General features: G+C 41.3%; 1 protein-coding gene across 6 annotated transcripts in view; it reads right to left on the reverse strand.

The window, feature by feature from the left end:
• The window catches only part of APP (amyloid beta precursor protein), a 236498-nt gene that overhangs the window by 78461 nt on the left and 144230 nt on the right, over positions 1-13807 (reverse strand). For 4 of the 6 annotated variants that reach the window (XM_053657546.1, XM_053657544.1, XM_053657543.1 and 1 more), the window contains one exon: positions 1927-2060. In XM_053657546.1, the coding sequence (XP_053513521.1) occupies positions 1927-2060 (134 nt within the window). Of the gene's footprint in view, positions 1-1926; positions 2061-13680; positions 13738-13807 lie in introns of all 6 variants that reach the window. The other 2 variants (XM_037155233.2, XM_053657541.1) reach the window with 1 other exon arrangement.

Raw genomic sequence — 13807 nt, forward strand, 5'->3', positions numbered from 1 at the left:
TAGTACATGGCTAGATATTTTCTGGACCGACCACGATATAGATAAAAACAATAACTGATAAAATGAAGGGTCAAACACACAGAACTGAATGAAAAGCAAGGGCAGTGACTGCCTGTCCCATTCCGAGGACGACGTGGGCTATGAGGAATGGGTGAGACCTGCCCATGTGAAGGAGAGCGGAAGGGCGTTTCCAGAGGAAGTTAGTGCTGATGGTGACGGGAAGGCCAAGGTGACCCAAGCGCGTGCGGAGCAGAGCCCAACAGCTGTTCAATGCTGCCAATATGAGGGTAGCAGTTGGGGTGGGGGAGAAAGCAGAAGTCTGAGGTTGGGGTACCAGGGGTTGGGCTGTGAGGGTAGGCACTGGGAATGCCTAGTTGAGTATTCAGTATTTATTCTTGTTATTTTTATTTTGTTTTCATGTCCCAGATACGAACTTTGAGGGCAGTGGGAAGCACCTGAAACCTTCAAAGACAGGAAGTGAGATAGAGTTGAAGTTTAAAGGACATCATCTCAGTGGTAACGAATACAACTCGTAGTCATCGATTTTTAAACGAACACTACACATCAACTTGTGTTTTTCCTAAAGAAAAAATCCCATTTTCCAAAAGAGCTAGCTTCAGGTGAAACCCCACTATTCCACTATAGGTAGCTTTGTAGTTCAACTCGCATTTGAGTTTCCAAGAAGGATGACAACCAGAACTGCATATCATATTCCGGAGCCCAAGTATTATGATTATATTTTTCTTCCCCTTAATGTTTATTCCTAAGTAGTTCCAAGTACTGTGGTCCCTCTCTTAAAAAAAGGCATTGTGTTGTGCTGTGTTGTACCTATAGATCCATTAGCAGTTGTATGTTTCAAAACACAGGTTTTACATTCAGGTGTGGTGAGGCCAACACACCAGGAGACGACTATCATTGAAAACACAGTTTCTAACATGCCACACGGGCAAGTACAAGGGTGGCAGAGAAGCAGAGGAGGCAGAGAAAGTGAGAAAAAAACATGGATAAAACCTTTATCCTTTATTGTGCCTTGTGAGGCAAGGAAGGAGCAAGGCAGGGTAAAGTGGCTCAGCCAGTTTAGGACTGACTAATGTGGGTGACTTGGGTGCGTTCTGGGTATGGGAGCTGTCAGTCCTTAGGTGCCTCGTACCTAGCCTTGAGGCAAGTAGGGCAGCTTGATAGTCGCCTACAGTGTAAGAGCCCAAAGAAAAAAGGTAGTTGGGGGTATGGATTTTGAGTGGTTGGTCTGTGCTGGAAAGGTGTGTTTACAGACCGGTCATTTGCTACCTCTCAGAATTGGCTCGTCCCTGGAGGGGCAGCCTTGCTAAGGTTAGTAAGGTCTCAGAAGCCAAACCATCAGAAAAAGACAAATAAAAAAGCACGATTACTATAGTCTACTAATGACCTATCTCGATCTTTAAAAAATATGGAACTAGAGGAAACGATTATTATGTTTTACTTTAGTTATAAGTTTCTATAGTCCTATGAATGAGCATTGTAAGAAATGATTGGTTCAAAGATATAATAATCAGGTGATTAATACGAAGGTATTCTTTAATGGTAACTAAAGAACATTTTAATGGATTTTAATTTTTAACATTACGGTTACAGGTACTCTACATCTAGAACAATAAAAGCATTGAGAATGTTGTAAACACTGAATTCCTGCTTCCCACTTATGATACCTGGATCTTTCCTAGGTGGGATGCTCGGGAGCACACAACCCCTCCCCCCTAATCAATATCCTACAGCAAACATTTGACATTAAGACCATGTCTTTAAGGATCTGGATGAAATGAAAGACCTCACCCCCCCCTCCTCCGCCCCAGATATTCATCTGCCATTGGGCCCCATGGAGATTTGAGGCAGAGGCAAGACCAGCTCCTCCCGTTACTGCAGGGCTGAAGCACGAACGAGCCACAGTACCTGGGACATTCTCTCCCGGTGCTTGGCCTCCAACCTCTCTTTGGCTTTCTGGAAGTGGGCGTGCTCATTCTCATCGCCAGGTGTCTCCAGGTACTTGTCAACGGCGTCAGGGGTGCTGGCTGCTGTTGTAGGAACTGAAAGTAGAAGGGAAGGAGGTCTGAGAAGAGAAACGGACTATCCAGCCATTTCAAAGAAAGCCGTATTTTTTTGTTTATTGCAGAACAGAGAGTTTAGTAGAGAGGCACATACAAGATGTTAATGCTGTTGAAGAGGATACCACGAGACGCTGCCCAGCACAGTAAGATGAGTGTCACCCCTTTCAAGAATTGGGTGAAGGGAAATCTTGAAAACAGTCCATTTTGTGATTACAATACTACACTTGAAATCCTTTGCAAAACAAGCAGGCCCAGAGCAAAAAACAGTTGGTATTTAATACAGACATGTAGTCCTAATTCCTATGCTTTGCTAAATTGACTTTTGTAATCTTGAAAGTAAATGATTTATCATCACTACTGTGTCTTACGATTCCTACAGAAGCCAAAGAAATCTCAAAATTAGTCTACTATAATCGCACCAGAGTAAAGGTAAACCCTACAGTGTATACTCTCTCTTTTAGATAGCTTGATTACACGCCATCTTTTGTGAAAAAATATTTCAAACACTACCAAACAAACTCAGAAAGTTAAGAAATGAATTTCTGAAATCACAAAAGAAACCTTCTACTTCCACAAATTTGGCCAGAGTCAACTGATTCATATGACTAGTTGTCAAAAAGGAAGTGATTTCTATTTTGAATTCCACTAATACTGAGCAATACGACTGAACTGCAACATATCATGTGGAAACGTAAATCCCCATAAAATTGAAGTGTGCATTATAAAACAAAAATGTCTTAATTTGCATGCTGAGTGAATTATAATGCCTATACAAACGGTTTCCCAAAAGATCAGATCAGAATTCTAATAAGAATTCAGAGCATTTATGAGCTTATTTTTTTAAGTTAAAAACTTTTGATATAAAGAAACCATATCAACCAAAAAAACCCCAACCCAGTAAAATAAAAACAGGTGTTTGCACTATGCTCTCAGGTCAAATCAATTTGTTTCTTATTCAAAAGACAATTCGAGTATCACTAATGTTCTAAGTATTCTTCACTAATCTTCTCTAATTACTGGACCATTATATTTGAAATATAATACCTCCAAAAAGACTTGAATGAAAAGAATTTATGGTTATATGATTTTGAAACTAAACTCTAAGATCAGTGTCTTTTATACATACTTCAAAAAAACATCTGGAATGTTAAGAATCCATTGGCCCCAAGATTTGCACCAAAACCAGAGGCTTTTTTTGTTACATAATTAAATATTATCATTAAAGAGAAATATTCATTCTGGTTTTGTTCCTTCTATTCCAATCACTGCTTAATAATTATTTTTAAAAAATAAAGGCAGCTAAGGTATCTACTCAGGTTTTCCAGTGCAAGGAAGGGCGTAGGACATATTCCTGATTTCCCCCCCAATACCTATGTGTCCACTCCTTACAACCCGGCCAGTGGATTTTGAGTCAGTTGGTCTGGGATTGGCACTGACATATTGAAAAACATCTGTCCCCAGCTCTGTTCAGTAAACGAGGGAGAGGATATTTCAACAGCAAAAGGAAGAAGAAAGGCAAGAGCATGAGCTTTGCCATTGGGCACAACTTGATTTCAGTCGTAGCCAAGCTGAGGCCCAGGGCTATAAGAAGTACTCTGTGTTCGGCTTATTCGCCTATCACACCGATGACTAGGAGTATCAGGAGAGTGAGAACCACACCATGCGTCAGTTGCCCTGTAGAAAGACGGCTTCCTGTGAGCACACTTTCTTCCTCCTCTGCTTCCTAATTCAAAATGGAAAACTTATGCCACCACAGAAAAATGAGCTACTTTTCTTTCAAATCCACTGAAAATAAATTACACACAGAACCATCAAGTACCAACTGCAGGAAAAAAATATGGATTTTTCTCCTAAGAAATTTTCTGTATAACCCACATAAAAGGTTGAAATTATTAAAAATGAATTCTTAATTTTAAGACTAAAAGATAATTTTCAATGTAAAGTCTTATATAAAAACAGAAGAAACACACAAACAAAACTAAGGTAAGTATCTTCCTGCAACTCAAGCAAATCACTAAATAAGAATGTTTAACTTAATCATTTTCCCAACTTATAATGGAAATAGTGTTTAGCATTTTAAAATTTATTTCCCATGGTTTTAATCATCATCGCTGGTACGGCTCAAGTGAGAACAAGTTCAAGTTCTTTTTGGCATAGAATAATCCGGCAGAATGACAAAATTAGGCAAATCGAATTTTACATTTTGAATAAATAAAAACGTTCCGGGCTATATTCCCTGATCAGGATAGCCAGGGGCTTTAATTGTGTTCATCTTATCATGGCGCCCTCTTTGGAGGAGTGGAATTATAAAAGTTACTATGTAAGTAGAAAGGCTCTCCAACGCTTATGATTTGCAAATATTGTCTATTGTTATGGAAAGGAGGAAAACACTAACACCTGAGTCTCATTAGCCTAAGCTGAAATGCAGTTTTACAATATTAAGAAAAAAATAATAAAGACATGAGTGGGTGAAGTACGTTTAACAAGATTAAGAATATTTCAAGTATTAAACCTTTTGTCAGCACATAGAAATAAATACAAAGACTGCATAACATATTTATTCCATTGAGTCAAGCTATTTTTCTTCGTAGAGTAAAATCCTTGTTAGTGACCTCTGCTCCTCCAGTTGAGAACTTCAAGGGGAGCTGTCTCTCTTTCCGTCCTTTGTTCAAACATTTAACCACTCATACTAACAATGCGTCTCAATCAGTATGAGCGAAGTGTTCTTGTGTTCCTATGATCCAGCAAACCAGATCCCTATCCCGTCAAGGAGAAAAGGGTGACACATCTTGATATTTTCATATGAATTTAGCATTTCATTATCACTACCCTGCAGCTGGTGAGGAGGACGGGAGAACATTTTAAGGAGGAGTTTGTGCAGACAACTCATCTTCTATTTCTCTAATATTCCTACATCTGAAAAAACACTCGTACGAGGCCTGGCTGCCACTGTGTGATGAAGTCTGCACTAGACCAGAGACATCATAACAAGGATGGTGGCGGGGACAAGAAAACCTGTGCTCTATGCCTTGACCCTTCCAAGGCAGCTCCTTTGGGAAAGGACAGGCTCAAGGAAGATCAGAGCATGTTCCAGGACACAAAGGAACGAGGAGCTGGGCCTCACAGTCACTTGGGTCACCTGAACCACTTAGAAAGTGAAAACAAATTGGCTTTAGGAGGGTTCATTTTTGTGTTGTTTTTAAAACTTCCACGAGGCAGTTTGTACTGTTCAAACACTTCTGAGGTGCCCTGGATACTGTGATGTGGGCCCAGACTTCCCAGGTGGTCAAATCATAAAGCCGCCATTCATGAGGACCCACTGTGCTAGTCATTCCACACATGTTCTCCTTTAACATGTGGGGAGAAGAAAAATTACCCTGTTACATATACTGCAGAGGGGAAATACTATTCACCTAACATACTGACATCCCCAGATATGCAGAACTAAATCTGAATTCAGGATTCCGAAGACCATGAAAAGGCTATAAAGTTAGTAGTTAGAGCAGAACGGGCTAACCCATTGACACGTCTGGGGCATTGGAAAGGGTGTTTTGGTTAATGAACAACACAAATTGGCCCAAAATATACTTTGTTATGGTATCTGTTGGCCCGTTTTCCGGGCTGTTCCTGCTTTGTATGCCATCTGGAAAACCACCTCCAGCCTGTGTTCACCAGAAGCAGGATTAGAAACTAGGGTCAAAGGGAAAGATCCCACAGATCTTCAGACTGAAGAATCTGTTAGCCCTCCGTCCCTGTTTGGACACGCTCATTTACTCTGCAAGCAAGCTTGCTGAGTATAGTCACTTTCCAAAGAAAACAAGACCTAAAACTCAGGGTTAAGCATTTTTAGTTCTAGATTTTGACTGCTAGCTACCAAATCCTAAGCAGCACTCTTATCATCTACATGTGTTTTTAACTTTCAGATGAAATTCCTATCAATTTTCTTAGTCTGGTAAGACTAACAGCCTGGTAGCATGCAGTGGGAGCTATACCATTTTGCACACAGCATGGGCGTCTGCCCCTAATACCACATGAGAAAATACAACAGAAAACCAGTTCCAACTCACAGCACATCACTGCCTCGAGATGAACATTCTGTTTCCAAAAGCTCGGTACAATTCTGGATGAGAAGTGCTTTCGATATAAACGGCATCCCATTTTCTGTTTGCAACCCTGGGAGGTCAGAGGTATCTGAGAAGCCAAGCCAGTAGCCCACATGTGGACTAGGCTGCCTTCAGAGAGATTGCTCATTCCTTTATTCCCCCAAGTGAAATTACAGCTTCTAGTCTACGTGAGGCGTGGGGGAGAAACTCATGAGCAAACAAAGACCCTTGTCTTTGTGGAATTATGTTTTAGTGAAAGAAACAACCATCTCAAAAAATAGTAATGCACATGGTTACTATGTGATCTGTATTGTGGAGAAAAAGAGAAATAGAGTGGTGTTGCGGGAGGGCTGGGGGCAGGGGGTGGAGGAGAAAGAAAGTGGCCAGGCTGGGTCTCACTGCAGTGACGTTTAGGAACAACGCCACTTGCCAGTCACCTGCTGCGAGAACAGGCCAGGCAGATGGAGACACTTGCACCAAGGCCCTAAGAGGTGAGTGTGGCTAGAAAATTCCAAGATGGTCAAGGTCAGTGTGGCCTGAGTGGAAGGAGCAAGGAAGAGAGCAGCGAGAGAGGCAGGGCCAGCCTGGGTTGTTTTAACAAAGAGCAAAAATGTGCTTCAAAGGATCTGCCTGCTAAGGGGTCAGAAGGAGATCTTTAAGGAGTAAAACACAAAGGGGAGGGTGGCTTGGAAAAGTAGCAGGGAGGGGGTGAGGGGTTCTCACTTCATGTCTCCTCCCGACCCCACCACACCCCCCAACATAGGTGAGAAGGATCAGATTCACCCAGGTACCACAAAACGGTGTTACCTAAACCACAGGTAACCAAACACTAAGGGAGATACAGTTTTCTCATGTGTGAGGGCTCATTTCAGTTTTAGAAATGATGCACCGAGGCTTGTCGCTACATTTCCGCTTCACGTTGTCATCTCCTCGTAGCACCTGCCTCGGCTCGATTTTTTTGGGGGGGGTGAAGGGTGAAGAGGAGCAGATTTGCTTTCAGTTTATTAATGAATCTTGGTACTGTCCCCAATGTTCCTGTCACACAATACGCCGCCATTATTGGAGACTCGATGCCAGCAAAACATTTCCGTTCCTATGTTTCCCCTTTATAACGACAAGGTTACTTCAAAACGAGGTGGAAACTGGTGTCATCTGCGGAATGCGGCAGAAGTCACTCTCCCGCCCGTTTGCAGGGCCCCTGTATCAGGCACAACATCAGATTTGAGTGTCCACACACCAAATACCCATTTTTAGGTCTGATTTTACAATCACCACATGGTGTTCCATCTCCTATTCACACAAAAGACAGCAAGAACATGGAGTCCCAAAACAGACACATCAGGAAAAATTGTCCCAATTACTTTGATATTTGTTGGCTTCCTCAATTTTTAGGGCCATGCATAAATTTATAGTCATAATGGGCTCGAGATGCAAAAAAGAGAATAATCCCGCCTTCAAACAGTAACCACCGCAACCAGCAACATCAAGTCACCAGGCAAATGTTTCCCTTAACAGAAGCCCATAAATGGCATCTAGTCAATAAACTAACATTAGATTCTAACAAGAAAATTTGATTAGTCTCCTTTTGCCAGCAGAAAGGCAATGTATTACCTCTATAGCAATGACAATAGAAAATGAAAGTAAATTAAGACCTATGTAAGTCCTTGCCTTATCACTGAAAATGCGATTTCACATCGAGCTAGCAATATTGTCACCTGAAATGGCTGTGACTTATATGAGAGGTGGCAAGGGGGATAATTTATATATAGGTGAACTGTAAACCTGTAAAGAACAATTTTATGTGAGAATTTAATCTCAAAACCTGGCAGAGCTTTGTGGACTGCCACTCCAACCTGTCTTTTCTAAAAACAAGGGCTCCGTTTCTCTAATTCTAAAACAGCGAAAATCCCTAACACAGCTGAAACCCCAGCATCTATCACTACCACCACATCTGAGTTGGGGGAGCCGTTTGTAATGTGAAAATAATCCGTGATCCTTAAATGGGGTTAGACACTCTCTACAAACAAAAAGAACAAAGGCATGTTCCCCGGCATGCACTCAAATCATTCTTCTGCAGCCCGTGTGATCGTGGCGGGCAGACTCTCAATGCATCATGTGGACACACGCAATAAAAATGTAATCTACACTGTGTTTACTCTACCCCAGCCAGCCTACATTTCTTTTTTATGTCTTATGGACACACACTGACATTTTTGTCAAATATATGAAATGAGTGTGGTGAGAATGAATGCTGGTGTTATTTTTATTAATATCTACATCCCATTTAACACAAGGCACCACGACTGAAGAGCATCTTTCGAAGTCTGAATCCAAAATATGTGTGTGAAGCAACAGTGATAATGACTGGCATCCAGACCTTCTTAATCTTTGGTTATTGTTTTTTTCCTCAATCTGCTAGCAGCCATTTCCAACTTTGTTAATGATGGATCATAAAAGGATGGCCTGGCACAGCTGCTCAACACTCAACCGATGGGTTCAAAAAGTCAAAATCTTCAAGGTTGTCCACTTTCTTAGAAGCTGTAGCAGTTAAAGCCAGGGGAACTGTTAACCTCTATGGAGGTCTTCAGGATAAAACCAATTTCGTTTTATTCCAGCCTTCCACAGCAAGCTTTCCCTATGCTTGTATATTTTATTTTACATTGTTATTTAATTCCATCTCATACTTGGGTCTCATCTCGTCAATGAAACTGTCAGTTACTGAAAGCAGGCTATTTGGTTTACTCTGCTGGTGTCCTTTAAAATACCTAGCGCATCACCAGCTCATCCTGGGCTGAAAAGTAACAGTTTTATCAAACCGGAGGTTGGCCTGCTGGTCTGCCTTTGTAAACCATGTTCTACCAGACACAGCTGTATCTATTCACTTGTCTGTTGGCTGTGGCTACTCCCAAGGTACAACGACCGAGTTGAATACTTGTAACAGAGACCATGTGGTCTACAAAAACCTAAAGTATTGACTACCTGGTCTTTTAAAGAAACCTTTTGCTGACCCTTCCTTAAACTGCTTACTTTTCTTTGGAAATAGCTAAAGAATAGAGCACATATATAATAAGCTTTTTTGTTCTGAGTAAATAAGCTTTGTTTTTTTCTTTTTAAATGCTGGTTTGCAGAGCAAATCAACAATTTTCCGTGGTGGGGTTTCTCACCGTGGCAGCTCAGACCTTCTCGTCCGGACCACTTCTGGAAGCCAAAGATGCAGCATCTCACACCTGATGATCTACTAGGTTTCGTTGGCACTGATGTGACATATAATTTAATGGATCACCACATCTTTTAATGCTTTTAGTTGTTTTAAATAATGCTGAGCCGTTCTGTAAAAATATCACAGTTCTCTTTGTGTTCGGGAATGTGGTTAACGGAAACTAAGAGTTGCTGTTTCACAACCGGAAGAACAAACACAGTGGGATTAAGAATAATGGTTCGAGTCCGGCCCAAGACTACATGGCCCTGATGTGACGACAGGACAACTCTGGGCCAGGGTGGCACATTGCATTCCAAGGCCACACGGTGAGTTATCCAGAGTTTGCAGATTGTCTGCATCCCAGGCAACAACCTTAGAACCTGGGACGGTGCTTTGGCCTGATTTTATACATTCTCTAGAAGATGACTAGTGTATTCTATGTGGGCCATTTGGATGTGAGTAGACATCAATTTTTATCGCTTTCCCAATCCTGCATGAGGCCGGATCTACACTTTACAAAGAACCTATGGCCTTAAACACAATCCCAAGCTACATCCTGGAAGCCAAGTAACCTGTGTAAGCAGGACCATGTGGTAGCTCTACAAACAGTGGTTCTCCAGCAGATGCTGGGATTCTGTGAAACCAGGAAGGCTCAGAGAGAGAGGATGGGTGGTGTATGGCGAACATGCACTTCTACCCCAGGGGCTTGCTGATTTATTCCCTGCTTCCCTAACAGTTCTTATGTTAGAGTAGGAAAAGAATGAGACCTCTAACAAAAAGTCAGAAGAGCAACTTTTACCTTAACTTGCAAATATCGAGGGTTACAATAGCGGCCTTGCAAATTCAATTTCAGAAACATTGGTGGAGAATTGGATGCTTCTGACATTCTAACACTTCAACATGCCTTCAAGTGTATGGAAAGAGTACATGTTTTCACCAGCCTGGTTGTATTTCTGAATCAGACGTGGGCACACTATTTGCCGAGATCAAAAGGGGGTGATTTTGTCTACCCCAACAAGAGCACATTTGGCAAAGTCTGGAGGTATTTTCAGTGATCACAGCTGGGGTGGTGTTACTGGCGCGCAGTGGGGAGAGGCCAGGGATGCTGCGCCACATCCTCCACGCACCCACAACAGTGAGTTGTCCAACCCCAAATGTCAATAATGTAGAAGCTGAGGCCTTGCTGCAGGTGTGGTTTATACCACAACTGACCCCAAAAAGAGGAGCAGGATGGGTCATTTGTCATTCTCTTTGGTCAGACCCCTTGGCGTAGTTGGCTGGCTGAAAATGGGCACGGTATTCTTTATGAGATTAAATGCCATAAAAGTCCATTTGTTTGCCATTTGAGATGCAATCTGATGGGGAGAATACCACACACACACACACACACACACACGCACAGATCATGCTCTCATCTGAAACACACTAATCAATTAAATATGTGTGTAATAATGTCACTGTTCACAAAGACCACACTGGGCAGGCTGCACGTCAAACTTGTGCACTATTTTAAACCCAAATGGGCAGACACAAAAGTGCCGTCAGAAACAATTCAGGTCTCACAAGATTCTTTACCCCAAATGGGAAGGGGATTTTCAAAAGGATTCAAATCCCTAAGTTTACTCGTAAAATGAAAGCTCTTAGTATCACATCTCTATCCTTTCTATCAATAGCTTAATTACTATCTATGATACAACCCCCCCATTAAGTGTCCCTTAAAATTGCAATGTTCAAAATTTTTATTATGACAAAGACTAAAAATCTACCAATATCTAATTATAATATTAAGTCTTGACAGGAAAATTATTGTACTTAAAATGCAGACCATCACACATTTTCTCTAATATGTGCAATTTTATACCAGTTTAACTGAAAAGCATTTTCTATCTCAGTCCACATTTTTTATGCAATCGGAAGTCACTCAGACTGAGAAACCCGGAAAACCGACCACCTTGGTGAAAAGAAATCTCCTCCCGTCAGGTTGGCCAGGGAGCCCCAGGTTGGCCAGGGAGCCCAGTGCAAGCCCAAGCTGCCGAATCAAAGGGGCCTGTTCCCCTTTGAAGTCCTGGCTCACTTTCTCCAACTCCAGTCTGCCGTCTGCATTTGACCTCCAGACGACCATGACTTTTTCAATTCAAATGTGCAGCTTTGCTATAAATAAGGTAGTATAGCTGCCCAGGCTATAAATAACTAAAAATTATACGCTTTCTCCAGTCTGTTTGTACTAACACTGCAGAACCCTTCACTTGCTGTGACTGAAGAGTCTCTGTGGGTAGATAAGAAAACATAACTGCCGAAATCACACTCACCCTCTGAGAAAAGTGTCAGGATCCCAAACACACTACAGAGGGAGAAAATTACTGGGAAAGAGGATATTACAAAAAATTTTCAGTGTCTTTTTGGAGGAGTTGAGGATGCAAGCACTTGAAGAAAATAAAGTTATCAAGTGACAATGTTCATTTCCATTAATGAATGACAAGGGGAATACACAATTATTTTTATAGGCTAAAACAATATAAAATGGAACTTACAGTAAAAATACATTGTTTTGTAAAAGGATGAAAAAGATATTTAATTCATCGAAGCGTGCTCTATTCATAGCATTTACAAAAGATGTTTTTAATATATTTCATCTAAAATCTACTACCTTCTATATTCCTGAAATGTGCGCCTGAACCGTGAACACAATTTTTCTAATCTAGAAAACAATGTCAGAACCAACTATTTGTCCATTTGGAATATGGAGCACAGCTGGAATGGCATTTAGGTTTCAAACCTGGCCCTGCCATTTTCGATGGCTGGGGAAGGAAAGTCACTAAACTCTTAAAGCCTCCATTTCTCATGTGCACAAAGGGAACGAGGTAAATGCCCACAGAGTAGTCCTGAGAAAAAAATAAATGGCCCATGAAAATGCCTAGTGAAACCCAACACGCCACACAGATGGACGTATTATCAATCTGACAGTGTAATTTCTGTAGTTTTCCCTGATTCTTCTATGTCTACTCACTCCCAATACTTCCCATGTTCTTAGAAAGAACGCTATTTTACAATCATAGGAAATACGTTTGTTGTGACGGTAAAACACATCCTTCAAAAGTTCTACATAATTTGAATGCATTTGAATCTTATGGAGGCCATTAAAAAACTTTTCTATGATAGCATCTTTTGTAAATTACATAACTCTCCAACTATAATTGATCTTTTTTCTTAAAAAAGGATAATTGGTCTCATCAATTTTGAGACTAGATTTATTTTGGAATAACGCAGGAAAATGCTAATTTTCTGGTGATTACCAGAGAGAAAAGGGGTCTGGGAGGTAGAAGAGGGTGAAGGGGGCTTAACTGCTGATGGAATGAGGCCTGACTCGGTGACCACACAATCCCACACACAGATGATGTGTTATAGAACTGTGCACCTGAAATAACTGCATTAACCAATGTTACCACAATAAAAAACAAAACAAAAATGCAAATTTTCATGACATCTAAGCTACAACCGAAAGTCGGTGCCTCTTCCAGAAGTCAAAAGCATGAACAGTACACACCTTCCCTAACCTAACACTGGATGAACCCCTTTCTGGATGTAAGCCAAATTACAAAATGGTTAGTTGTGAGTCTGGCACCACCTTTTTAAACCAAGGGAGACTGATACGCCAACTGAAATCATTATAAAATACAGACGTTGTACGGCAGGCTGACATAATACTTCTTTAGAGGAAGCTCTTTCTCTACATCCTAATGATCCTGTACCACCTAGTGTGCACTCAGGGACAGGTGGCAGAGATGGTTCTGCGTTCTGAAGTGTCCTTTCACTTCCTGAAGTGTAACAGCTGTCTCACAAGACACAATGGAAGCCAGGGCATGTGCTTTAGTGTCCTCAGTTAGTACAACGCACGCACATTTAACGTTTTTTCCCTGGGAAACACGTCACTCATAAGCACAGCCTCTTGTTACACTGTGGCGTCTGTGAGTTGTAGGAAATAAAACAGCGATGCCAAATAAAACATAATAGTAATGTTGTATATACCATAGTTTATAGAACCATGCTAACTAAAAAGGAAACTGATTGGAAATAGAAGCAGCTTACTCAAGGCCCTTAGCCAGACATCTGAGGATGTCTGGCGAAATCAGACATAATTATGAGCAAGGAAATGGAAATAGACATCTTACTGAAGACAGGTAGGTGTTCAAGAAACACAGAATCATGCACAGAAGGTGAGGATGCTGGACTTAAAATCCAGCCATGCAATGAATGTACTTCTCCCCTCCCCATGGCCCCCAAGGGATGTACAACATACGTTTAACAGCATCTTGGGGCAGAGGCTCCAGGGTAGTCTTGAGTAAACTTTGGGACACTATGGAGAAAATAAAAGAACATAACTAAAAACAAAAATAAAGACATGGGAATGAGGGCTGAAACTCACT

Source organism: Artibeus jamaicensis, unplaced genomic scaffold, assembly GCF_021234435.1.
Source record: "Artibeus jamaicensis isolate MK-2021 breed Jamaican fruit bat unplaced genomic scaffold, CSHL_Jam_final scaffold_474, whole genome shotgun sequence".
In the NCBI taxonomy this organism is placed as follows: Eukaryota; Metazoa; Chordata; class Mammalia; order Chiroptera; family Phyllostomidae; genus Artibeus; species Artibeus jamaicensis.